General features: G+C 45.5%; 1 protein-coding gene across 2 annotated transcripts in view; it reads right to left on the bottom strand.

The window, feature by feature from the left end:
• PTPRB (protein tyrosine phosphatase receptor type B) overlaps positions 1–27114 on the bottom strand; it is a 112336-nt gene that overhangs the window by 3519 nt on the left and 81703 nt on the right. For both annotated transcript variants that reach the window (XM_044228653.1, XM_044228654.1), the window contains 14 exons: positions 26564–26713; positions 23859–24102; positions 17965–18071; positions 14679–14778; positions 13806–13889; positions 13685–13702; positions 13490–13571; positions 12793–12883; positions 12045–12121; positions 10250–10384; positions 9148–9270; positions 8798–8961; positions 6969–7104; positions 440–560 (listed from right to left, as the gene is read on the bottom strand). In XM_044228653.1, coding sequence (XP_044084588.1) covers positions 440–560; positions 6969–7104; positions 8798–8961; positions 9148–9270; positions 10250–10384; positions 12045–12121; positions 12793–12883; positions 13490–13571; positions 13685–13702; positions 13806–13889; positions 14679–14778; positions 17965–18071; positions 23859–24102; positions 26564–26713 — 1632 coding nt within the window. The remainder of the gene's footprint in view (positions 1–439; positions 561–6968; positions 7105–8797; positions 8962–9147; positions 9271–10249; positions 10385–12044; positions 12122–12792; positions 12884–13489; positions 13572–13684; positions 13703–13805; positions 13890–14678; positions 14779–17964; positions 18072–23858; positions 24103–26563; positions 26714–27114) is intronic.

Below are 27114 nucleotides of genomic sequence, written 5' to 3'. Positions count from 1 at the left end.
TTTTTTCACTTCAACTTTTAGCTATAAAAATTGTCATGAATAAAGCTTTTTCAGCACTTGGGTGACAAGACAAGAACATAATGAGGAATTCAATGCATATGGCCAAATTCTCAAAGGGATTTTACAATCTGAATCCCCAGTTGTGAATTCAAAGCATCTTCCCCAGCAAACAGCCTTGCTGCTTAGAAAAGACATGTGAAGCAGAATCCTGAAGAGGGGGCACCCCCAGCCAGATAGGAAGAGCCTCCACGTGCAGTCAGTACTCGGTGGTGAGGCTCCCTCCCCATTCTGCCTCTCCTCTGCATCGCCACTCTCTAAGGGCCTTTGGGTGGAAGAAGGAAGGGCTGGCGCATTTTGGAAGAACTTTAGGTTATCAGTGGTTTCTAGATGCATCATATCTTGATACATGAACTTGTAAGTCAGTGGACTAAGCTCCTACCTCTGTGATACTCTGGATTCACATTTTCGTAGATTGGAAACAGGGGGTTTTCTTGTTCACTCCGTAGCTTCCTTGCTCTGAGGACATCTCTTACGCACTGATGTAGGTATACGTACTGACACTATGAAAAAGCACAAAACATGTCAGAGGAAGGCAAATTCTTCAGCACAAGAAAGATGGGAAACTCTCACAAAGCATCAAGAGTGGTGGGATTCTATATAGTTAGCAAATCTCTTGATCATTTCATGAACAGTTTCTAGTACATAGAAGAGTGCTTTCTGTTAGCACTAAGAGGAGAATAATGGTAATGAGGAGAGAGGTGGTATTTATTTATTCTTTTTTATGGGCATGCATATTTATAGAGTATATTTCATGAGTGCCTAGAGTTATATGTGGCACATAGTCATTCCTCCACAAATATTTATTAAATAGATGACTGAATGCCAAACTCTGTACTATGCCTTTGACATAAATTATCTCATTTGATTATTTTGACAATCTCATAAAGTAGATATAATCATCCATAGAAACGAAGACTCAGAGAAGTTAAGTAACTTCTTACATAGTCAAGAAATGGGACCCTAGCATTTGATCCTAGGGCGCATATTCATGTTCTTTTCACTATACCAGATTTCTTAGATGAATCCTAATTTCATTGCATTATTGAATGAGAAAATCATTTTGCTGCACACGCTGCTGCTTTGTTCCCTTTCTTTTGGGGGGATGGTGAGAAAAAGAAGGTGTATACAATAGACCCAGCTGGACTGTCAGTTCTTTGAGAGCAAGGTCAGCGTCTCTCTCTCTTGGTTCTCTCAGCATCTGAGACTGGCACAAGGAAGAATCTCGAAGAGGTTGGCTGAGGACAAAGGACTACAGAAGGTTATGCAGCGAGAACAGACTCACCTCTGTCAACTATGTGGGAACTAACTACTTTTGAGATAGAAACAAAGATAGAAGAGTCAATGTTTTGGTGACCATTAAGACACACAAAACCCTTCACTTGACAATAGAGGTTTAGACAAAAGCTTCCTTCCTTGCTACCAACAGAGCTGTCTAGTAAGGGAAAGAACGTCCACATGACCTCACTGCTTGACTTCCCTTAGTGACATAGTAACTGCTCAGAGTCCAGGGAAAGAAGAGGCTGGAAGAAAACACAATAGCATGCAAAAGACAGTGGGTTCTTCGTCTGCCTCCAGCTGGCCTAAACTGAATCACAGGGCTTCTCGGGAAAGATCTAGAAAAAATCTGAGGTCTCTTCTAGAGCTAAAATCCTTTGGCCACAAAAGGGTATGAGACTCTGTGTTGCTGTCAATTAGATGGGTATCGAAAATCATCCCTGGACCCTGTGTTCAAGGTGATCAATGTGTTACCTTAAAGTATCTTAAAGGTTTGAGATAGAAAGTGATACTATAAGATCTTCCCTCACCAATGAACTTTAGAAGTGGTCCGGTATTTATTTTCATGGGTTGACACTAGGAATTGCCCCTGATGGGAAGGTAGTCTGGTCATCTACCAAATGGACTTCATAATGTAGTCCCAGTATACTCATTAGATTAGGATATTTCTAAGAAATAAATCAATCATAAGTGAGGCCTACTTCAATATTAACTATTCTGTGCATTTCTGAGTGTAATGTGTGTTTTATGCCACCTTGATATTGAAAGTTTGAGGAGGTTAGTATCCTGAAAATGGTTGTTAGTATAGACAGTTTCTTTTTGCCACCTTGAAAATAATCTACCAAATTATAGACAGACATTTCCTGGTTCCTTCCATCCCAAGCATGATTCACATTTGCAATTGTACTGGGACATTAAATTACTCTGGGACCTTAAAGTTCAACAGGGAATGAATTCTATTACATCTACACTATGCCTCATTAATAAATTCTTCTTCAACAATGATGCACTATGGGCTTTGAAGCCAGTTAATATTCATTAATTCCAGCACCCTTAAATATAAATCCTTCTTCTCCCAATAGACTGTCCTTTTAAAAATAATTACTATTAAAACTTTCAGACTGTTAATGTACTTCCCACTTTATTCTTAATGAAAAATAGAGTCTTATATATGAACCTTCAGTTATTAAAGATAATTTTTTGCTCTGTCTAGCTGACTTGTGAAGCCTCAATTCCATTCAATTTCACCAACTCTTGTAGTACTAGTATTTATAAAATTATACTTCTAGCTTTTCATGGTCCCTGAGTTCCCAGTTTAGCAGAGGAGCAGATATGTGAACAAATATCTATAAGGTGATAACTGTAAGACAGAATTGTGTATAAAGCTTCACACATAAGAAGAAATCATCAGCTTCATTTTTTGGGGGAGAGAAGTATCAAACTAGGGAGAAAGGTAAAAATTTGAGTCCAGAAGTAGGACATTCCAAGTGATGTAACTAACATGAATGTGCACATCTATTCTGGAAACTGCAAGCAGTCCAGTATAGTTAAAATGGAAGATGCACGGGCCATGGGAAACCCCAAGGACAATCTCCCAAATGGGCACCAAGAAGCTTATTCCTACCACATCCCACTGTTTCCTCCTGCGGAAAGCAGAAGAGATGAACAGACTGTGACTGTCAACTCTTGTTCTTTAACATCTTACTGCTTCATCTGAGTTCTCCCTGGGAGTCAGACTGCAAATTTCCCCTAAGGCAGGCTAAAGGAAGGAGGGACACATTTCAAAAGCCCACGTCTGATGCCTCTTTGTTTAGAAATCCTTGTTCTTGGATATATTAAAATTTGTGAAGACCCTTTGTGTCCAAATAAGGTGGAATAAAATTAAAGTTGACTATCCCTATAGACTCAGAAATGTAATACACAGGTTGGTCTGAATCTCTTTCCTTCTTTGCTTCCTTTGGTTCAGGGGTAGATCATACCCTTATGCCCTCACTCCCAGCACCAAACAAATCAGATCTGCGCTGGGGCCAGGGCTTCCAAGACCAGAAGAAGCCCACTCTGGGCAAGGAGTTAAAACAGGACAGATGATATCTGAATATTGTCTGGGATTTCATTTGATAGAGAGAGAAAAAAAAAAAAGAGACCAAACATCTCTTCCCATAATGTTTATTTCATTATGATCAAAAGAATCAAAATTGAATTTGATCTCTGAAGGGAAACCTTCCTTAATTTTGGCAGACCCTAAAACAATGGGCGGGGGATGTTGTGATAAGAAACTGGAGAAGTAAGTTGGGGGCCTGGTTATGAAGAGACCTGTTTACAACAAGGATGACAGTTTGAACTTCATTTTAATGCAATGGAGAGCTTGCCAAGGGTTTTATGCAAGGAGCTGACACAGCCAGCAAAAGCACTGTTGATGGCTGTGGTGATAGACTTGTTAGGATAGGGGCTGGGAACAGGGGAGGTTACCACAAAAGGCCCCAGTGAGAACTGACAAACAGCTGAGCGAGGCCAGTGGCAGTTGCGTGGGAGACTAGAAGGAAGAAAAAGACGGCGGGTACAATAGACAGTACTCTGTGACTGCTTGAATGTGGGAACCCTGGGAAGAGAAGTCAGAATCCTAGTTAGGGCAAACAGATGGAGGGCAAGGTGATGGCAATCCCATTATCGAAACTGGAAGGAGCAAGAGGGGGAGGGGGGCTTTCTTTGTTATTGTTTGTTTAAAGACCGGTAATGAGTTCAGTTTTGAGTTTTTTTGAGTTTGAGACAACTGTAAGGCTTCCAGGTGCAACTGTTCGGTAGGCAGGTACTTAGGTCATTGCTGGAAAAGGAGAATGAGATTTGGGAAACAGGAGCATGTATGTGGTTCTTCAAGCCATGGGACATGAGAAAGAATGAAGGTCTAGGGAAGAAAGAGCAGCATCTTGAGCATAGAACCTTGAGGAACTCAAACATTGAAAGGGTAAGCTGAGGAACAACAGCATAGAATCCTCAGAGGTTAGGAGGAGAAGGAGAAGGGAATGGTGGAAAGAAGGAGATGTATCCAAGAAGGAGGAAGAGCTATGGCACATTGTGATACCCCTGCGCCGGAAACCTGGCAGGGGTATTTATAATAAGAGTGCCTGCTCTTTGCTTCAGGGCATCTCCGGAGTTCTGGGCAGATGTATGCAAATAACACATGACCCATGATGCCCCCGAAAATAACACACACACACACACACACACACACACGCACACGCACACATTCCGCAAGACCACCTACAATGTGATAATCTCCCCTTCCCCAAATTACAAATTAAATATGGTTTGAGTCTGTAAATATGACAATACATAATGAAACACTGATCTTGACTTTTTAGCAACATAATTGTAGGCTATTTGTTCATTCATTTAACAGGTGAAAAAAAAAAACTGCAAATGGAGAGAAGGAAAATAAATTCCTACCATCTCGGAACTGGCAGTCTTGTGGAGAAAGATGAAGGATAACAATTATGATACCGTGATATAACTCTGCATCCCCGTATGAAATGGCAGAGCTAGACAGCTGTCTTCGGGTCAACAGCTGGGGAAGCTGTTTAAGGGAAAAGCTAACGAGAAATTTACAGTGGATGGTCATTGTCAATTTCATCAGCTAAAAGAGACACAGACAGGAAGTGCTCCCCTGACGTGATGCAACAGGAAGTGCTCAGCACCGTAAAGAAACCTGAGTTTAAGGGAACCTCTAGATCTAATGACCTACTGACAACATCGCAGGGGATAGAGGAAGATATTAATGCCATGAAAAAGCAGTCAAATCCAGGATGTGGTAAAATCTATGGAACAAATGAGTTGGTGTCTTTAACAAATAACTAGCTTGGAAAACAGGGGAGGGTGTCTATAGATTTCAAAGAAATTTAAAAGAGACTTCGACCAAATGCAGTGTGCGGACTTTGTTTGGATTCTATAGAAATTAAGTGTGAAAAGTAATTTTGAAATAATTAGGGATATTTAAACACTGACTGAATGTGAGATGATATTAAGGGATTATGGTTAAAACTGTTAGGTGTGATAATGGTATTCTGATCACAATCTTTAAAGAGTCCTTATCTGTAAAATTTCTGCATACACAGCATTGAAGGATTAAATGGTTTGATAAGGAGGATTTGTTTTAAAATTTTCCAATAAGGTCAGGAGGTAGGGGAATAGTGTATATGGGATTTAGATTAAAAAAAATAAAACAATACTGACAGTTGTAGGAGCTGGTGTTTAGGTGTATGGAAACTCACTATACGACTTTCCCTAGTTTTATATATTAAAAAAATTCCATAGTAAAATATGAAAAGTATAGTGTAGTCATGGTTATAAGGAAAGTACTCCCCCCCAGGACAATGGCGGTGACGGAGGGTTCCAGGTGTGGCCACTGCCTACAGGAAACCATGATGCCAGTATTTTTCCAAACGTATTAGAGAATGTGAGATCGGCAGGATATTAATATGTGCTGCACAAAGAAAAGAATTCAGTGGTCAAGGTCGTTTGGGGAATAGTGGGTTCAGCAAAGCTCATGGGGAGCCTTAACTGCCAGATGTCCCTGTTTTGTGGAACACACCACCTCCCCAATTTTCCTGCGTACTGCATCAGTAAGAGGATATGGGTTTTTCCGTAGGGTTTTTCACCTTTTTGACCATGGGAATTTTTTTTTTTTCCCAATGCATAGAGGACTTTGCAGAGTTACTTGGCAAACACAAGGGTAAGAGAACTTGAGTCTTGTAAGGCAACTATGTGGGGGAGCAACAGGCTTGGCCCTTGTGGAGGCACAGACCCGACCCTAAGGCTTTGGGGCTAAGGGCTTAGGATTCTCTCAAACAGGTTCAAGCCTCAGCTTGGCCACTTCAGAGCTGTGCAAAGGTCTTTAGCCTCTATACCTCAGTTCTGTAGTTCAGAAATGGAAAATGCTACTTCTCTTCTTTGGTTTTTATGAATTTAATGAAATAACATGTTTTTAAAATCCCTGCAAATGTCAAAGGACCAATGAAGCATTTATCCTTTGGGACCAGTGTGCACTTGCCTGGGGTCTCCGGAGATGGGTGTGCAGGTAGGTGCACTGTAGTGTGCTCACACATCAGCCTGTCTTATTTTTTTTTAAGATGTTATTTATTTATTTGACAGAGAGAATGAGCAAGCACAAGCAGGCAGGGCAGCAGAGGGAGAGGGAGAAACAGGCTCCCCACTCAGCAGAGAGCCCAACACAGGGCTTGATTCCAGGACCCCAGGATCATGACCTGAGCCCAAGGCAGTTGCTTAACCAATTGAGCCACCCAGGTGCCCCACACCAGCCTGTCTTAAAATGATCCTTAAGATGGGCTGGACTGGCCCTTCCCCCATGTACCACACGTTGATTTAAAAATTATCCATCTTGTCTCCTACCCACCTAAAGAAGATGGGAAACCAGCTCAGTAGAGGGTAAGGGTACACCAGGTACCTCAAAGTCACTGAAATTTGTTTTAAAATAACAGGTCCTACAGAATGCCTATATTCAGTTCTCTTTCTCTTCCTAATAAGTCATAGTTCTTTACCCTTGTCAGACGAAAGCTTGGGACATTTTGGGGGAGAGAGACAGGGAGGGTGGCTGGTGTCCTTCAGCCTTTAACTCTTACCTCAGTCTGGACCATGTGAACCCTGTGAAGTCTTAGGTCGTTCACGGCTCCATAAATGTCCACGGAGTCTTTGGAGTCCAATTGCTGGAGGATTCGGTCCAATGCGATGAAGGTTCCAGTCCTACCCACACCAGCACTAGGAAAGAGAACAAAGGAAGGAAGACTGAGACTTTTCCATTAAACTGGCATTTCAGGACCGCATCCCGAGACTCCAGGATCGTCTTTCTCTTCCCTCCCAAGTTACTGGAGAATATAGGGATCCTTCTTTCTCCCAATGAGCTCTCTCGAAGGAAAGCTCCAGGTTTCACCTCTTTCTCCTTCCTTCTTCCACCTCCGCCACGCTATCAGGGATAAGTGCTGCTGTGCCTCTAGCGTGTGTCATTTCCATGTATGTTGTATACTTTTCCTGGTTACAAGTAAAGCCATAAACAATATATTCATGTTGCGGGGTTCAAAGATTGACTGAAATGGTCACATATTTTATATATCCTTTTGCTGACTTTATTTTTTTACTGAGTGTAGTGTTTGAGCTTTATCCCTGTTGTTACAGGCAGATCCACTTTCTTTTAGCTTCCCTAGAGTTCACATGCGGCTGCCAATCCATCCCCGGCTGATCTAGTCTCTGCTGATGACAAGGAGATGATTCTTAAAATAGATTTACTTACTTGAGACAGAAAGAGAGGGAGCAGGAGGAGGGGCAGAGGGAGAGGGAGAGAGCAAATCTCAAGCAGCCTCCAAGCTGAGCACGGAGATGATGCAGGGTTGGCTCTCATGCCCCGAGAACATGACCCCAGCGGAAACCAAGAGTCGATGCTTAGCAGATCAAGCCACCCAGGTGCCCCAATAATGAGATCATTTTTAGTTACTCTCTTAGAAAGACTGTGTTGTGCTGAGCCTCCTTGTGTACAAGTGTGGGGATTTCTCTAAGGTGGAGGTCTAGAAGCAGAACTGTTGGATCCTAGGGTGCAAACACCTTCAGCATCCGCAGGGATGGCTGAATCGCTTCCCAGGGGACTGTATGGCCTGGGGATTTGTGATGCACAGAAATACAAGGTAAAGGAGAACAGTTCTCCAGGGGTATAGGCAGAAACGCCAGCCACTCCTCAGAATGCCCTCTCACGTGCCTCGCATTCCCATTAAAAGCATCTGGGTTCCAGTGACACATAAAAGCCAGGATCCTAGGGTGCTGGGCTGATTGGGAGAAAACGAGGGCATCTGACATTTCTCTTACCGGAACAACTCCGTGCTCTTTATTTCTTAGTACCATTTGGCTAGGCTATCAAAGTGTTGCTGCAAACATTAATTAGCTAAACACCAGGCTCCCCGGAGGGGAAGAGAGAGGGATTGCTTGTTAGGCTGACTTTATGGACATGCAGTCTAAAGCAAAGAGAAGTCAAGAGAGAAGGGAAATTTAAGAGCAAAACTGGGGGCTACAAATGGGAGTGCTACTGGACCAGAAAGGGAGGTCTGGAGCAGAGATCCGGAAGGATGCGTAGGGCTTATGTGAGCAGAAGAGAGAGCTCAGGCCACTCCAAGGAGTAAGAACGGCAAGAGGCGAGAACACACAGGTTCTCAGAGAGCCCGAGCGCGGTTTCTGGGAACTTGCATGGGGAGTCATGCTCGTAGGGACTTGGCATTTCGTACAGTAGCAAAAAGAGCAAAGGGGAGAGAAAGAGGGCTGGAGAGTGAGGGTGAGAGAGGTGGGGAAGGTGAAAAAAGCCAAGAAGAAGAGAAGAGAGAAGAGGGCCTAATAGTATCTCCAGGCAGGCTGGCTGGCGCAGACACACCCTCCAGCGCCCTGCTGTCACCGGCTCCCCGTCATCCAGTACCTGCAGTGCACGACGGTGGGCCCGGCGCCGGGGCTCCTGCTGATGTAGTCCCTGACGGTTCTCACAAACTGGATCAGGGACTGGGTGGTCTCTGGGACCCCGTGGTCCGGCCACACCGTGTAGTGAAAGTGGCGGATGAGTCTGTGCGCGTCGAGCTGGTCCTCCTGTAAGAGCAGAGACGAGGATCAGGGGAAGGAGCCGAGGCCAACCTTCTGGTCGGACCACGGGGACCAGGCAGCCGTTCCCGGGAGCTGAAACTACGGTGCAGGAGGCAGCTAGGAGGGGGAGTCAGATGTGTCCTGCTGCCCCCCGAGCTGGGGCGTTTAGCGACCTCAAACAGACGAACATACGCTGCATATCCTAAATTCCCGGATGGTCCACTCAGGTAGCACCGACTCCGAGAGCATCTGCAGGATGAGGTCCCCGTAGTAGAGGGAATCCTGGTCTGCTGGCCAGTAATGGTCACACTTCACCTACAGGACGGCATAGGGAGAAAGACGTGAGTCCGGACACATGACTCCGCTATGAACCTGGACGTTTCCTCCTCGAAACGTCTTCCCGACCTGGAATCTGGGGTCACCGCTAGAGCATCGGCCCCCGGCTCTGCTTCAGTGTGCTCAGGGTCCGTGCTGCAGCCAGCCGGCTGCTGCGAGGGAGAGCCGAGCCCCAACCGCTGGCCTCACCTCCCTCTCTGGGGCATGGAGTTCCAACGCCTGAGCTTTTTGTTGATTCCTCAGCATCTTAGTCCCTCCTCTCCTAACCCGTATGTTCCAGTGGTTCTTTCTGAAGAGAGGCCTAGCTGGGCAGAGGAAGGCCAAGTCTTCCTGGCCCCTTGGTTTATATTTAATATCACTGTCCTAACCTGGACCGAGGGCCACATGCCACGGGATCTCTGAAATGTCAGAACATTTAGCTGGGCTCGAACTTACATGTAGGAAGCCAGGAGAGAGAATTATGAACACAGATACTGGGCATTTATAAAATGCCATTTATAAAATGTCATCGCTTTTTTAATCCTCCAAATAACCAGACAAGGTATAGGTTTGTGAGTGCAGTACATAAGGTTTGCTTGATTTGTCCAGGTCTACAGACACAGCCTAGAGTTGGCTTCTTTCCTACAAGTCCGGGCAGGACCAGTGCCTCTGGCAAGCCATACACCAAAGGATGGAACAGACAAGGGCCACTTAGTCTTCCCCAATCATGAGCACTTTTGATACCAGTCTGACTGAAACTTCAGACCCAGAAACACCTCTGACTGAAACTTCAGACCCCGAATCAGAAGTGGGCATCCCCCATGTAAGCCTCTCATAACCAAGTGGCTTAATTCACGAGCGACATTCCCACATGACCCTCCTTGGCCTCTGTGGGGTTTAGCTTCGGATGGTGGGGCAGGATTCCACCCTGGTGGCGGCACCAGGAAAGCTTCGGAAGGCAGGAAGACAGTTTACTCACTCGGCCCTTCTCCACACACTGGGTCACCATGACAATGTTGTGAACATTCTGTTCCCACGCCATCTTCCAGAAGTCATCCTTGGTGCCAGGAAGAGGTCCCTGAGTAGCAATGTACTCTCTTCTGAAGTTGTTGCCCTGTGATGAATTTACAAGATGGAGAGCCAGAAACAATGGGCCTCGTCAGAACTATAAACAGAGGGTTATCTCTGCAGATTAGATGATATATAGGTCTTTGCCAGATCTGCGACTGGAGAAAAAGATACTAACCCAAGTGTCAAGGCTTGGGAGCGGGAAGGACAAAGGCCGGAACACGGCACTATTGTGAAGAACCAACTTCCCACTTATTAGGCTGGGTCTATTCTAAACGGCAATAGGGGACTCGGCAATAATCTAGAGAATGCTTCACTCTTGCTGGGTGTGTGTGTGTGTGTGTGTGTACACTCTGAGGGACTGACTTCCTCAGGCTCTTCCCCTATTCAACGCAGAAGAGCTTTCGTCATTTTGGATAATGGACATTAGAGTGAAATGGTAAGAGACGTGGTGCAAGGGAAACTTCAGGGAAGGGAAACCTCGGGTTATCGAGCATCTACCCGTAACATGCCGTGGGTCAGGACTTTCACAGATCTTACTCAATCGGAACCACAACTCTAGGAGTAGGCTATATTCGCCCACTTATTCTGCACCCCGGCAAGACAGAATGACTTGCAGCTCTGAGCTGAAGTTTCTTCTCTCCTTGCCTCTCCTCAGGGCCCCTGCATTGTGTCACCTCTGCCACCCCCACGCCCGCCCACCCAAACTTTGCATCTCCTCTGGCCAGGCCGTCCGTCTTTATCCTCCACATCTTAGCACATTGCCTGCTCTGCTGAGCCTTCCTTTATTCTCCGCCCTGCTGGACGCTGGGGGGGGTCTCCTCCCAGAAACTCCCCGAGCAGCCCTACCCTCTTGCTTCTTGGAGGGAGGTCCTCAGACCAGCAGCACCGCAATGACCTGGGAGCTTGTGAGAAAGGCAGAATCCTGGTCTTCCCCAGCCCCGCTGAATCAGAATCTGCATTTGAACAAGATCCCACGTGGTGCAGATGTGTGTTAGTGCTGGAGAAGACATCTCTCCAGCCTGTTTCCCGTGGCGTCACCTCGTCCTTTCCTGATGCCCCGCCCCTGCTGAGGCATCTCTGACGGTTTAGTTATTACTTAACTAGATAACGTTTACTGAGTGAATGAATGACTATTTGAGGTAAATACCATCCCCATTTTTTGGATAAGAAAATAGAGGCCCCAGGTGGTGACAAAACTTGCCCAAGGTCACAGAGTCAGCAAGGGACAGGGAGGGCATTCAAAGCTGGAGCTCTCTGGCCTTAAAGCCTTCTCCACTATAGCATGCTGTAGGAAGCTGGCAGGATCAAGCCCAGAATCTGAGCCCAAAGGTTTGACACCGCCTTTGAGTTGTGTCTTTGGTTTTCAAAATTCCAAATAACATCGAATCAGTTCCGCTTGCTAGGCAGCGTGAGCAACGGAGCTTCCTTAGGGAGCTCTAATCTTAGCTATGGGCTGCAGAGAGAAAAAACCACCTTTCCCTGTGCCTCCTGGGCTCAATCCTGTCTCACTACAGCCATTGTGAAAATGGGCCCTGGCGGGGATGGAATTGCACATCCCGGGTTTTATGGCAATCAGACATGGTTTTCTAAAATCAGTATGCTTCCAGACCTGAAACAGTGGGAGCACGTGGGACGAAAGGTGTCTTTAGGCTCGCCACCTGTCAAAGCTTTACCCCAGGCTGTGGGTTAATGGTTCAACTTACAGGGATGTAGCTGGCGTTGATGTAGTCTGAGCATGGGTCATCATCGACATTGGACAGCTTCACTCGAGAGGCATCATCTGGAAGGAAGTTGATTGAGAGACATTTGTCACTGGGTCCTGGGAGGATTTTCCTATTGTGGATGGAATGCTTGGTATTTGACGTCCATTAGCGCTGACCCCCAAAACGCCCCACAGGGAGGTAGTCTCCTCTCCATTTTGCAGATGAGGTTCGGATAGGATAATGGGCTTGCCCAGGTCACACGGGGCGAACAAAGAAGGGGGCTCTTTGAGGCCCCCTCTGTGCTTTCCTTCATAGTGCTATACCATTTGCCCAATGGCGTGGCCAGCTCCCTTTTGTAGCCTGAAAGAACAATCTAGAACAACTTTCTTCCACTGCTTCACTGATCAGGTCAGGAGAGTAAGAATATACAATAATCCCTAACTGGGGACTTTATAAAGAAATGCACATTGGCCTTGGCTATTAACCCTGTGACAGCCCCTAAGCCTCTGAGGAGAAGTTAGACCACGTGACGAACTGTCAACAGCATGAGAGGCGTCTCCTAAGCAGAATTCAAGCTCGTTATTACCCCACGGGAGGGAAGAGCGATAACATTCCTTTTAAAAGGCATTCAGAGCCTCAGCTCTTCCATGTCCAGCTATATCACCTTTCGTTAGCCCCATTTTATTTCTGGGAAAGAGAAGAAATGGCTGGAGGAAGACAGTATTACAAATTTCAACACAAAACTCACAGGGCAATATATTGTTGTATCGATTTTTCCCTCTGTTTTCCGGCAAGAGTGCAATGTCACATGGTTGGTTTCGACCCACGTCTTTCAAGTCCTATTAGGTCCAAAAGAAGTTTGTAAATGGAGAATATGAAATCAAATAAGGCAATCATACAGTCCTTGAGATACATAACAATCTAAGAATATGTCACAGTAGCGACTGTTCACGGAATGCTTCATACTGGACGTGCATTTGCTCTGATCACCCCAACAGCCTCAGAGAAGGTATCCTCCCCTCCATTTTACAGATGAGGCTCAGACCGGATAACTCACTGCCCCAGGTCACACAGGTAGCAAAGCTGGGAGTCCAGTCCAAAGCATGGACACTTGTCACCAAACCACCTTGTCTCCCAGTCAAGCCAAATGTCAGGTTAAATAACTGACAGAATTAGGTTTACATTCAAGGTTTTTTCATTCTTTCTTAACATCTTATCCAAGTAGTACTTTCCTGGCTTTGCTATTCTGGAGAGCAGACTGGCCTCTGAGATGAGGTGGTATATCCCATAGGGAACGGATTCAGACATAAAAGAGCACTCAGCTGAGGTCCTACACGTCATCTGAACTCCTCAGCCCGATCAGCCTGTGCCTCCACAGGAGAGGTTGGGAGGGAAGTTCTGCTAGAGACTAGAACAGCTAAGGCATCCCTGAGTCTGAGTCGTACCTCGTACTCCTTGGACAGAAGGTAGTTGGAATCAGCCTGCAGCTTCATGAAGTGCCCTTCAAACTGATTTACTTTTATTGGGCTATAGTTAAAAATATAATAGAAAAAAAATTACTGATGAAAAGGGACACTGCCATACCCAGCCCAAGCTGTATTTCAAAAGCAGATAATACAGTAATGAGTTCTCGCTCTTACCAAGATGTTTTCCGGTTACTGTGAAGGACGCCAAAAGAAGAAAGATCTCGTTAGCAAATCTCACATAAGACAATCAGCTTATCTTTCAATACATTTAGGTGAAGGAAAACGTTGTGCTCACCCTTTCTGGCCCAGGTTCAAGTGGACAGATAATGGTCGATCCCGGCGAATGCTCAGGCGGGCAGAGGGCCTTTCTCGACCATGGCTGCGACATAAGGGAGAGGATTTATATTCTGATTACGAAACCTGACTTAAACAAATTTTTCCATTTATGGCGAGGCTGTGCATGTCTGTGCAAATATGGATTTTTCAGTATTCATGTAGATTTACACTCAGCCAACGTCTCTTTGAGGGGAGGAAGAACATAAAGAAGAAATAGATCTTTCCCACTCAGAAACGGATCTCTGCAATAGCTGGAGATTTGTCTTCTGGTTTTTGGCTACAGGTCATAATCACTTCCCACACTCTCAATAAAACTTTCCTTAAAAAAAACCCCCGGTAAACCTTAGATGCAAGACATGACTGTGAGAGGGAGGACAATGTGCCAAATAAATTCCCTCAGAAGAGGGGGCGTGGCTTTGGGGGCCACATGCTATTTGGTTCTTTTCGGTCCCTTCTTAAATTAGCATGGCAAACATGACCATGAGATGGTGATGTCAACCATACTTCTCAGCATTTTTCAGAAAAGCACTGGGGTGCACAATTCACAGACATCTCCGTCTTCTTGAGCAAAAGGAGTTGTTTCACATTCAAATGAAGCTACAGATGGCCCCCTTCAGTCATTTGGTGAGGGCAAAATTCATCAATGGGAAATGGAGCGAGGCTGAAAAAAGCCAGTCATGGGTGGAGGGTCTGACTTGTTTCTCTTGAGAAACGAAGGTGATTTAACCTGGAGAAATGAAATTGCCTTCCCTTCTTAATTTTCAGGCAAGGGCATTTTCAACTGCACCTTCGAAGTTGGGAGCCCAATCGGTAAAGGAATCTTTGTACTTACCTGGCTTTCTGTCTGCAGATGAATAAGGCAACCACGGCCACCAGCATGCCAATTAAGAACAGACCAGCACTCACACCTTCAATAACTCCAAATAAAGGCTCTACAAAAAACCAGAAGGAAATAGCAAACCCAGGCAGGAAAATCAGGGCTCAAGAACCAGGAAGAGAACTGCTGAAACCTTATCTCCCTAGGAGCGTTATTACAGAAAAATCTGAATGACGCCCACGCTGAGGTCTTTACTATCTGCTGGTAGGGGCACGCAGCTAGGAAGAGGGGACGCTGTACCCACAGGTCCGTCCTTACACGTTTGAAGTTATTAGCGTTCTGCCTATAAAGGGATTTTATGCTCACTGGGGCTTGTAGGTAAGGTTTAGGGTGCTTGAGACAAAGGCCAGCAGATCTCGCCACCAAAATCAAAATGGTATTTCATTGGAATGAAACACATATAATAGCATCAGGGACTTGGGCAAGTCCAATGAGTGACGGAGAGCTGTTTTAAGGAAATTTCATTTTATTATCTAGTATGACACTACCTCTTGGAGTTTGTAAATAAGTAAGAGTAGCTTATTTTTAAAACAGCTTTATTGAAATATAATTCACATACCATTCGATTCACCCATTTAAATTGTATAATTTGGTGATTTTTGATACAGAGTTCTACAAACACAACCACATTCAATTTTGTAATATTTTCACCACCCCTCAAAAGAAACCCCGTACCTCTTAGCTGTCCTTCTCCATTCTTTCCCAGCCCCTGGCAACCATGAATCTACTTTGTCTTCATAGATTTGCCTATTCTGGACCTTTTGTATAAATTGAATCAGAAATACGCGGTCTTTTGTCTCTGGCTTCTTTCACTCAGTGTAATGTTTAAAAAGTTCATCCATGTTGTAGCATGTCTCAGTATTTCAATTCTTTTTTATAGGCGAATAATAAATAGCTCCTTGTATGGAATAGATCACATACTGTTTGTCCATTCATCCACCGATGGACATTTGGGTTATCTCCATTTGGGGTTATTATGAACAATGCGGCTAAGAACGTCCGTGTGGAAGTTTCTGTGTGGGCACATGTTTTCATTTCTCTTCGGTATAAAATTAGGAGTGGAGTTGCTGATTTAGATAGATGGTAACTCTAGGTTTAACATTTTGAGGAACTGCAGAAATGTTTTCCCAAGCAACTAAACCATTTTACATTCTCACAAGCAATGTAGGAGGGTTCCAATGTCTCCCTATCCTCGCTAACACTGGTTATTGTCTTTCGCTCACAGCTATTCAAGGGGGTGTGAAGTGGTGTAGTACTGTGGGTTCCATCTTCATTTCCCCTAATGACTAATGATGTTCAGCATCTTGTCATGTGCTTATTGGCCATGTGTGTATCTTCTCCAGTGAAATGTCTACTCAAATCCTTTGTTACTTGACTTTGCATTATTGAGCTGTAAAGTAACAGTTCTTTACATATGGGGGACACACAACAACCCTTATCAGATATTAATTTGTAAGCAGTTCTCCCAAGGTCTCCTTTGAAGCACAAATTTTGATCAAGTCCCATTTATCTGGCTTTTCTCCCCTTCTGTTGCATGTGCTATTGCTGTCATATCAAGAAAATCATTTCCTAATCCAAGGTCACAGAGTTTCCCTCCTACGTTTTCTTTTAAAAGTTGTATTGTTTAGTTCTTACATTTAGGTCTATGGAGTAGCCCATTGTTGAACTTGCACTTTAAGCCCTTGGATTTGTTTATTCAGTGTTGCTTTTCAAGCCTCATTAAATCACCACGATCATTTTTCTTTTAACATGGTTAATATTCTTTTTTGGGTATATGTTTACTACCTGCCTTTGCTGAATGGCACGCAATTTTTGTTGTTTTCAAAATAGGACAGAATTGTGTTTACAATGCCCCTGCTTAACATTAAATTATAAGCCAACACATCTAAATCCTCTTAACTGTGTTCTGATCTCTTTTTGGTTTGAAAAGTGAGAGATTATCTCTATATTTGGCATAAATAGATGGGAGTGTTTGTAAGGCTGAGTCATCTTTTGTCATGCAGCATGAGAGACTGTTTTAGCTATGAAGAAGAACTTCCTGAGACCAAGCATTGTAGAACCCTGGCTCTTGGGAAAGGCTGGGACCGATGCCGGTCAAGGAACGATGCGCTGACACATGACGCTATTCTCAGTGTGAGGGGAGTATTCTGAGGCAATGCTGTACAGAGGTTAAGAGTTCCAGCAGAAAATGCCAGAATTCAGCTCTATGCTCTTGGGCAAGTAGAGGTTACTTAAACTGGTGTCCCGGGTCTTCCCCTTTCAAGCAGGGGATGGTGATAGTTTCTACCTCAGAAGGTTAGAGTGAAGATCGGATCAAGTATTTCATGTCTTCACTGGATAAACTATTTCATGTAGTAAATATTAGCTACTGCTATTCCTCAGGCTAGAGAAGTTTCTTTTGTAAATTTATGTAAAGGCTTTTTTTTTTTTTTAAAGATTTTATTTATTTATTTGACAGAGAGAGATCACAAGTAGGCAGAGAGGCAGGCAGAGAGAGAGGAGGAAGCAGGCTCCCTGCTGAGCAGAGAGCCCGATGCGGGACTCGATCCCAGGACCCTGAGATCATGACCTGAGCCGAAGGCAGCGGCTTAACCCACTGAGCCACCCAGTATGTAAAGGCTTTTAAGTTAATATTTTTTTATGGTGTAAAAGCTACGTGTAATATGCAAAAAAAAAAAAAAAAGTATCACCTATAATCCCACTACTTGGAGACAATCATTGTTAATCCCTTTTTCCAGTAGGCTCTACACCCAGCGTGGGTTGAGCTCAGGACCCTGAGATCGAGAGTCCTACGCTCCATCGGCTGAGCTGGCCAGGCCACCTTCATTGTGAATACTTCGGTGTTTCTTCTTCTAGTCTTTCTTTTCCATGCATTTCTATGTTTGTGGATTCATACATTCCCACCTATGACTGAAAGCCTTTTGTATTTACATTTTGGCCTGTGCAAGCTCCCAATTTGAATGTTTTTCACCTATTATGTTTAAAAACTTCATTTTTAATTAAAAAAAAATCTGATACTTCTATCTTCTTTTCAAGATTAATGGCCGCTTAGCCCATTCTCCTTTAGAAGTAGGAGCTATTTCTTGACTCCATGTCATCCATGATCCCACAAAGATTAAATTCCAAGTGAAAAATGCATGTTCCCCTTGCCATCAGCCATGTCACCAGATCTCCACTGGAGGCCCTTGTAAGTGACATGGCAGTTGGAGACTAGGCAGGTAGATGGGGAGGCTAGCCTTACCTGACTCAGTGGTGATAGGCAAAGAGAAAAATGTGTCGGAATAGAGCGGCTTTGTGAACTCCTTCAGGTCCTCATCAAACAGCTGCGTAAAAGCCCGAATGCTGATTCTGAAAGGAAAACCGATTTATTTAAGTGCAAGTGGCCGACCACAGTAAAGCTGACCAGAAGATGTTCCAGGAGCCATAGGGTGGGCACCTGGTCCATATGTGTGCTAGGCAGGACAAGAATTATGGAATCAGATCTATCCAGGTTCATTCATACATTTATTCATTTGTTCATCCAATGTTTACTGAGCACCTACTATGTGCTGGTCCCTGTTCTAGGATCAGAGGATACTGCAAGGGACACAGCAAAGTCCCTACCATCCCAGAGGCTACATTCTCTGGAATTAGAAGTCAGATAACATTTACACAACTTTAATAGGCCAGATGGTAATATGTAGCAGAAAAAGAAAAGAGCAGAGTAAGAGAAATGGATAGCAATGGGCATGGGCGTGGGGAACTGCCCCATTCAGCATGGTCAGCGGCGGGCTCCTGAATAAGAAATCAGAGGAAAGTGAGGGAGGCAGCCATGTCCGTGTTCCAGCAGAGGGAACCATAGTGGCAAGTATTGACAGGACAGACTAGATGGGGCCCATCCTGAAGAGGAGAAGGGAGGAATTCAGGATGGGCATAAAATTTGAGCTCAAGCCACTTGAGAGAATAATGGCATCACTGATGGAGATTGGGCGCTCCGGGGGCAAAGGAACAGCTCTGCTTGGCCTGTGCTGGGTTTAGAGTGACAGTGAGACGTTGATTTAGAACTCTCCAGTGGACATTTGGAGCTCTTCCAGTCACCTGGACCAGAGAGCAGCTGAGGAGGCCGTCCACATGTCCGTAGGGGATGGTGCCTGGAGATTAGCTGGCCCAAAATTCGAAATGCCAGCAAGATGCAGCTGCGAAAAGATAAACGTGTAACCTCAGTCTGGATGAAAAGTCTATTTTCCCTGTCTGAGAGCCTTGATCTCATATTTGCTGGGTGAGTCAGGCCAGTCCAGGGCCCTGCCCTCGGTTTCTGGGGACATATCTTAGGAAGGGTTGAGATCATTTGATCTCAAATTTGAAATCATTTTGATTTGAGATCATTAAACAGGATGATGACAGAAAAGATTTAATGGAACATGAGGTCTGACTTCAGATTTAAGGAATTTCCATGCAGAAGAGGAAACAGACCTCATTATTTTTCTTCTTGAAGGTAGAGTGAAGCCCAATAGGCTGAAAGGTCACAGAGAGGTGTAGTTTGGGAACACAAAATCATTTTGTAACATCTAAAGAATAAGCTGCGGCATTAGGTAGTGAGCTCCCAGTCACTGAGGGTATTTAAGCGGAGGCTGAGGGAGAAGCAGGGCTCACAGAAGCTGTAGGAGAGCATTCCTGCACTAAGTAAAAGACTGCCTCAGAGAAGAAAAAAAAAAAAAAAGACAGGCTCAGGCCAGCTCTTGAGTTCTTTCTCTTTTCAAACATAGGTTTGCTGAGACTATCAGGCTTGATTTATATGGGGAAACTTCCCCAGTGTTAATTTAAATCCTATGAAAGTGAACAGAAGTCACTTTTTCCTTTAAAAAAAAAAATCTAGACTTGTTCAACCCAGAAGTTTCTGGGCATGACCCGTAAGAATGCCAAAATTGTATCAGGCTGGGGCGAACCCTTCCTTCCAACTCACGCCCACGTCCAACTGCCGTCTTATAAAATGAGCAGGACGATATTGATCAGCCACATCTATAATTTCCATCTCTAAAAGTTACTTTCCAGTCAGAAGTTGTACTTCCAGGAATACCAGGCTGTTGGTGGAAGTATCGTGAGCTGTCCCTGAAGGGTAAGAAGCAGCAGTCAGCTTATGTTCAGTGGGAAGGTGAGGAGTTGGTGTGGGCTGCTAATGCATTGTACTTTTGGAAACTGAAACGAGTCTCTTTGCTGGAAAGCGTTTCTTATATTGGTGTAATGATTTGTAAGTGTGGAAGGACTTTCACGAAGATGGTCCCACTTGAACATCTCCAACATCTCCCCTGTAACAAGGGAGCTTAGGATATAACTTCAGAGATTTGGAACCTGAAGCTTGGAGAGATTCCGTGTCTTGCTCAAGATCAGAGAAAAAGCTGGTGCAAGAAAACCAAACTCTGTATTTTCTGAATCTTTATCCAGATTTCTTTCTCTTATTTCCTCTCGGCTTAGTTTTAGTTTAACAGCTCTGACTTCTGTGGGAGGGATGGGAAAAAGGTCCCACGCTAGGAAGCAGAGGGTCTGAGGTCTAGCTAGCACTCTGTTCCTGAGTAGATGAATGGCCCTAAAGTTTTTTATGCCTCTGTTTCTTCATTTGTAAATTAAAAGCCTTGGATGTAACAACCTTGCCATGTTCTGCTCTGAAATTCTAGGTGCAAAACCCAAAACACCAAGTGGATCCAGATGAATAATGACCTTTAGGAACCCAGAAAGGAGATAAGGACCAAGTAGAGAAGATAATGACTTAGTATCTCCAGAAAGGAGATAATGATCTAGCAGAGTTCCTTAAACTTAATGGGATTAATAGGAACTCTGCTCTTAACCCCTTTCCAAAAAGGGACACCACCACCACTTCCCTATCTCAGCATTTAGCCCCCCTCCCGATCCTGTACCAGATCTTCCAGATCCCCCTATCTTCTTGGGCTTGTCTTCCCTGCTACCTCCTTTCCTGCTCTCCCCACAATCTGAGACTAGACTACTTGCTCTTCTCTGAACAGTCTGTGTCTTCCTCCTCTGCACTTGGACTCCCATTCTTCCCTCCACCTGGAATCTCCTTTTGTCTCTCTCTCCATATTTTCAAATCCTTCCTTACTTTTTAGCGCTCAGCTAAAATGTTACCTCCTTCAAGAAGCCTTTTGAACCTTAATGGCATTTGTTTACCCTCGTGTCCTTCAACATTTCTGCCTATATTTTACAGATACCTTCTCAGTGTGTGTGTGTGTGTGTGTGATTACTTTAATAAACAGATGTATGACAGTAATGATTTCAACTTTATATGGGTTCAGAATCAGAAACCTATAGCACAAAGTCAGAGATCATGTGGTTCAATTTCCTTCACTTGGGGAAAATGAGCTCAAGAGAAGCTGACTACCCGCTCGGGGTCACATTGCTATTCTATCTAGAATAGAAACAAAACCAGATCAGCACTTTCTTTGCTAACCTCTAAACTGCCTCCCACCCATTATGATCTGCCCTTTCTCTTCCCATATGGAATGACGTTAATTATGCACCCACGTAATAGGAACCCAGTAACAAATGGGAAGACATTACATTCGTTGACATAATAAATTTGCAATGCAGCTAAACCCAGCATTTCCCATTTCTTTTCAATCCTATTCCCCTCCCCCTGCTTCCCCCTACCCATCCTTCCCCACTCCCGCCCCATGTTCTCGCCTGTCTACCTATTCTCTTCAGAAAAAAAGATTCCTGACAGCATTGAGGGTCACTGTGGTGGTCACCATCTTGAGATAGGCAGAATTCTGGCTGCACTAAGTTAGGGGTCGGCAGCCACACAGGAGACCGCTTAGCCTGTAGTTCCCTCGACTTTGAAAGGCTATCAAGCATTATTTGCCCAGCATGCTTTTCACGGGACTGAACCAAATGTGGAGAAATACTGGAAAGTTGTGTTCTAGAAAGCAAATGAGGATGGCATGAGTTGATTAAGGTGTAATAAGAATGTGTAACTGTTCATAGTGCATCTTAGCTCGTTCCCTTATTTGTTCACAAACACTGAATGAGCATCTCTTGGGGGCCAGGTACTTGCCACATTGTTTTGTCTCCTCTAATAGACTGTGAGCTCTCGTAGTCTGGTGAAGAGTGCTGGTGACTAAACAAAGAGCTATAAGATGCTGTTGAGTGGTGGACTGGAGGGATGGAGGGTCTGAGTGCTGCCGCGAACTGGAGCGCGGGCCACCTGCCCGGTGCGGGCTAATGGGCTGATGGGTTGCTGGTGGGGGGGTGGTGGTAAATGTGGGGCCTGATGAGGGCTGGGCTGGCTTCTGAACTGTAGGAGGGGATGTACCAGCCAGTCAAAGGAGTGGAGGGCATGCCAAACAGAGTGAAAAGAACATGTGGGGGCTCAGAGGTCTAAGAGAGGCCTGTCATATTTAAAGGAACTCCAAGTGAGGGCTAGCAAAACGCAGGGTGTACTTTCGGCAGATGGCGGGAGGCAAAGCAAGAGGGGCAGGCAGGAGGCAGATGGGTGGGGTGGGGGGAAGGGCGCTTTCTGGGCCCTGCTCTGGAATCTTCACTTACTCTTGGAAGTGAATGGGGACCACTGGAAGACTTGAATCTAGAAGACCCTGTGTTGTCTCACAGATGAGAGAAGAGAGGGCTTGGGAATTGGAATGCCATTTCCGAGGTCACACGGCTAAGTGGCAGCACCCGGGCTCCATGTGAGGTCACTCAGGCCTGGGCAGCTGTTAGGGATGGGAAGGAGTGTGCTGAGGAGCGAAGGGCGCAGGGCCACCTATAGCTTCTCATGATCCTTCTCTTAAATGGAACAATGAGTCATCTTCTCTCCTTCTCTTTCAGAGCACACAAACAGAAATCAGCCTCCATTGGCCAACTCACAAACTGAATAGAGCCCTTGGGAGACTTCTGCTCAAATTTCCTTGAGCCAGTGTGACCAAGGAGCTGAGGCATCTCTTGATTCTTACAGAAACTGAGAGATTCCTTCATTCCGATCTCTCTCATATTTCTCCTTTGCTCTGTCTGAGCTCTCCCCTCCTTCAGGGAGGCTCATATGCTCTCTTCTTGAAGTGAACATCATTAATAAGTTTGCGTGTGTTTACTCTGGAGATGCCGACCTTGGCTGGGGTGGCAACAGCATTTCTGTGGTGAGCCCAGGGCAGAGGTATATCTCGAGTTCTTGCCCAAGATGAGTCCTCTGGTTTAGGAAAACTCTCAGCCTGCCCATGTTGATTCCAGGGACGGGCTAAGAATACTCTCACGTGTGATATCATATCACGTCTCCATTTGGAGCCTGTAGGAAAGTCTCTACTGAGATTCAGGGCTGATATTCAAAATACGTTAGAGTCAACAAGCCCTGGGCACTGACCGGAGTAGACACTGGCCATAGCAAACCTGATGGACCGCCATGCCAACCAGATGTCAGCTCTGCCAACACCCAAGAGAGAAGCACTGATCTTGGATGCTTATAGCTTATATCCAAGATGGCTACCAAGAGTCTCTTTTTCTTGAGGACTCTGGTTGGGGATGCTGTGTACCTCTGCTTATACTTGCTTTCGGGGAGCACAGTGCAGGCCAACGGCACTGCCAATTCCAATGACTGGAAGAGCCTTTTGGCTGCAGTAATGCTCTCTGGGGCCAAACCAAACAGCTGCTCCTTCTCTTCTGTCTGCCTGGCAGGAGGAAATGGTACGCCCATACATGCAGGGCCCTTTCCTTTGAGAGTTCTGCCTGGACCAAAGAGCGCTTTCATCTTTTTGTGCCTTAGAAGATAAATAAGTAAGTGTAATGTCAGCTCTCACTAAAAGTAGAAGATGAAACTTCATCTTTCTTGGGTCTCCCTAAACTCAATCTTTCTGTTTGGACACTTTTACAGTATTAACATAGTAAATCAATTGTTTGATTTGTGCTAAAGAAGTGTGAGGAGAAAGAATGATCTTCGTATAATGGATTGGAGCTTTTGCACAATGCCAACGGCCTTCTTTACACATCACCCATGAATGGAGGCAGGAACTCAGACTTTATAAACTACCCAGGAACATGCACAGCACTGTGGTAATGCTGGTTAGTAATCTGCCGGAGCTCGGATGCATCAGATGCCCAGACAGCTGAGCCCCCTCTCCCGCATCTTGTCCCTTCTTGCAAAATGAAGGTAATATGTCTAACCTGTAGGCAGTGCGTGGCTTCAGTGGCCCGTCGCAGAACTTTTGCTGGTTGGGATCGCATTTTCCACCCAGGCTCTCCATCTCTGCTCCCAGCTTAATGTTAAAACTCTTGGAGTTGCTGTCGGGACTTTCCGCACACTTGCTGGCAAAGTAATCGGTCTGATACATCCGAATGGAGGCATTGTGTCTGTATTCTAGGTAGGAGGGCAGAGGGTGCTGCTGTTCTGGCTTCAACTCATCACTGCCTGCGGGGAGAAAACCCACGGTGAGCCGCTGGCTTCCTCGTGACCTGAGGGATCTCTCCCTAGGCTTCTAAGTCTGCCTCCCCTCTCCCACCATCTCCGGTCAGCTCCAAAGGGCAGACACTTTGATCTTGAAGGATGCTGTGAAAGTCTCCTAATGAAATTAATTTTAATCCACTTCTTCTAAAGTAAAAATTAAAACGAGTGTGTATATACAACATTTAATACACACGCACGTGGATTTATATATATAGACACAGACACACACCATCATATTTCTAGGAAATAAAACATGTGGGCTTGGGTAGTTAACTCATTGCATCAGATGGTAGACGTATTTCAGACCTCCCGAAAGTTGGCCACTCCCCGCTGGGAGAGTCAACCCACTCAATAAGCTCTCTGCCTTGCCAATGACCATTGTAGCTGAGCTAATAAGGAAATCCTCATGACCTAGGAAATAGGGAAGAGATAAGAAAAATCAAGTTCAAGGCCAGAGCAGTCACCCACAGGCACGCTCCCTGTGCCACACCCTGTCCGATCACAGCTCAGTGCACAGCTCTCTGTTATCTTGAGTACAGTTTAATTCTGGCTCGAATTTGGCCCCTCCTGCAGCACGCTTCCCAGAACTCGCCCCGTCCGCCCAGCTTGCTGTGTGTTTTGGCACCATAAACTCGTTTTGATGTTGGCTGGAGGAAGGCATAATTAGGAAGATAAATATTACGGAGATAGGACACCATTAGCCATGCACTTCGAGAAGTGGTTTTGCGGGGGGGTCATCACATTCTGGACTCTTGTTTAATAAAATTTGTTCAAAATGAGTGGGTCTTGGAAATATTACCTTGTTGACAGTAAATGAAATGGAATGTTGCCTTTGGGATGAACATATATGCTATGATTTACATTTATAGGAGACGGACTGTTTATCTTAGATCGCCAGGGGAGCACAGCCCATCTCCACGGAACATCAATAACTGAAACCCACAAGGCTGCCTGCTGGGGTGTGGCTTCCTTTTGGTCACTGCCTTACATTCATGTAGGAAACCATTATCTCCACTGCATCCTCATCAAATCTAACAATCTCTGCATAGTTCGCAGGTTTCTCTCTTAAATCCTTATTTGTAGATATAAGTAAATATACCTATTTGTGAGATGTAGGGACATCTGGGATGCACCCCTGACCCTTGATATCATTTAATTAATTTTGCATAACCAACTTCAGTACAATTAAATAGAACGTCAAAGCACACGGACCCTTAGCTATCCCGTGAAACTAAAATCCTATCTAGCCTAGGACCCGCTCCAGCGCTGGTCGGGTTTAAAGCTTCTCACAGCCCACAAAGAGGTTAAAAGAACCAGGGGTGTGTAACACCTTAAACAATTTTGGAAAATCTAAGGCACGTCAAATAGACAATGCTGCCGCAGACACTCCGCTCCTCGGAGAGGTGGTACTCCCCGGCCCTAGCCATGGCACAGGGGACTGAGAACTACGACCCCATCGGAACCATCCTCATCCAGGTGGGAAACGGGCCCTTCCGGGCCCTGCCCCAGCTAAGACACTTCCGCGCGAGGCCCAGCCGTACCGATCCACTGGCGTCCACGCTCTAGGAGTACCGTCCCCAGACTGCCTCCTGCGTGCAGAGGGCACGGCCCCTCCGAGAACTCCCAAATATGCCCACCTAGACCTCCGCTGCGAGCCTAACACGCCCCACCCCCCACCCCGTACCTTCCCCGGACGTTTCGCTCCAGAAGCTCGACCATTCTGCCTCTGGCAAAACTCCAAAACCATACACCTCACCCCAGAACCTTAACTTCCGAAAATCCATCTTACACTGGATTTTCGAGGAATCGGGCACAAGGCCTCGGTGGCAAACACGACACTCCTCTAGGCGGTTTCACAAACGCCAACATAAGAAGCTCCAAGAAATCGTACTTGAGGTCGTACACAACGTTGTTACAACTCTTACCTAGTATCTGCCTGGCCTGATACAACGAATAATTTCGTTGATGAGAAAATGAAATTCACTGTTGAAAATTCAGTAGAGAAAGGAAGACTGCCTTTCAGGATCATCTTTTCCCTCTTTTTAGCTCTTGAGTGTTTTCTGTGAATCGGGGGGTGGTTTGGAGTCTGTGCTTCCTTGGGCTGTTGGAGATCGGGGCGGGGAAGACGGCGAAGTACACGGGGCTGCTCGACAGCAGAGCCAAGAAGGAACCATCCGCACGGAGTGAGCCGTGGAGAAGGCTCGGGAGGTCACCGCGGAGCCAGGGCTCTTCCCACGAGCCCCGACATCCCTACATGAGGCTATTTATGCTATGGCTGCGGTTGCTACTATTACCGTTCACCCATTTCGTAGTTAAATCCGGTGAGTCGCAGGCGTTGCTGCTGAAAGAGCGTTTGAGCAAGTTTTGGGGGACATCGCCCGGCATCCAGGTGACCTTTGACGAAGCCGAGTCGGTGATCACTTACCATCCGCCTCCCTCACGACCACCGTGAAGTACTTCACCGCTCCGTTGGTGTCGCTGAACCAGCTGCAGTTGAAAGTGAAGTTGATGGAAGATTTGCTAATCAGCACATCCTTTTTATTCACCCGAATGTGTGGAGGTGGAGGAGGGGGCCCTGAAAAGGATAAAGGGGGAACCCAGGGGAGTCAGGACTCCGCTTGTCCCTATATATGACAATCAGTGACGCGAGGGTCTCCACTCCCCTTCATGGGTGTGTGTGTGTGTGTGTGGGTGTGTGTGTGTGTGTTTAAAATTTACAATCAAGAAAAACCTCCTTCTCCTCTCCTGGAGGGAAGCAGAGGAAGTGATTTGCCAGAGGCACATTAAACATAATGAGAGGGGAGGATTTCCTGACGCCGTACCACCAAATTGCCTAAAAGCTCTGTGATACTTCTAGCTCTGTCAGGCCAAGTGTTGTCTTGAAACACCAAAGTACTTGAAGACTGTTTAAATCATTTCCTGCTGGGATGCTTCACCTACACAGGAAAAATGTCTCCATAGCCTAGAGGCTCTCCC

Source organism: Neovison vison, chromosome 12 (genome assembly GCF_020171115.1).
Source record: "Neovison vison isolate M4711 chromosome 12, ASM_NN_V1, whole genome shotgun sequence".
NCBI classification, from domain to species: domain Eukaryota; kingdom Metazoa; phylum Chordata; class Mammalia; order Carnivora; family Mustelidae; genus Neogale; species Neogale vison.
Note: the sequence above shows the minus strand (reverse complement) of the source record. Positions and strands in the feature narration are given on the sequence as shown.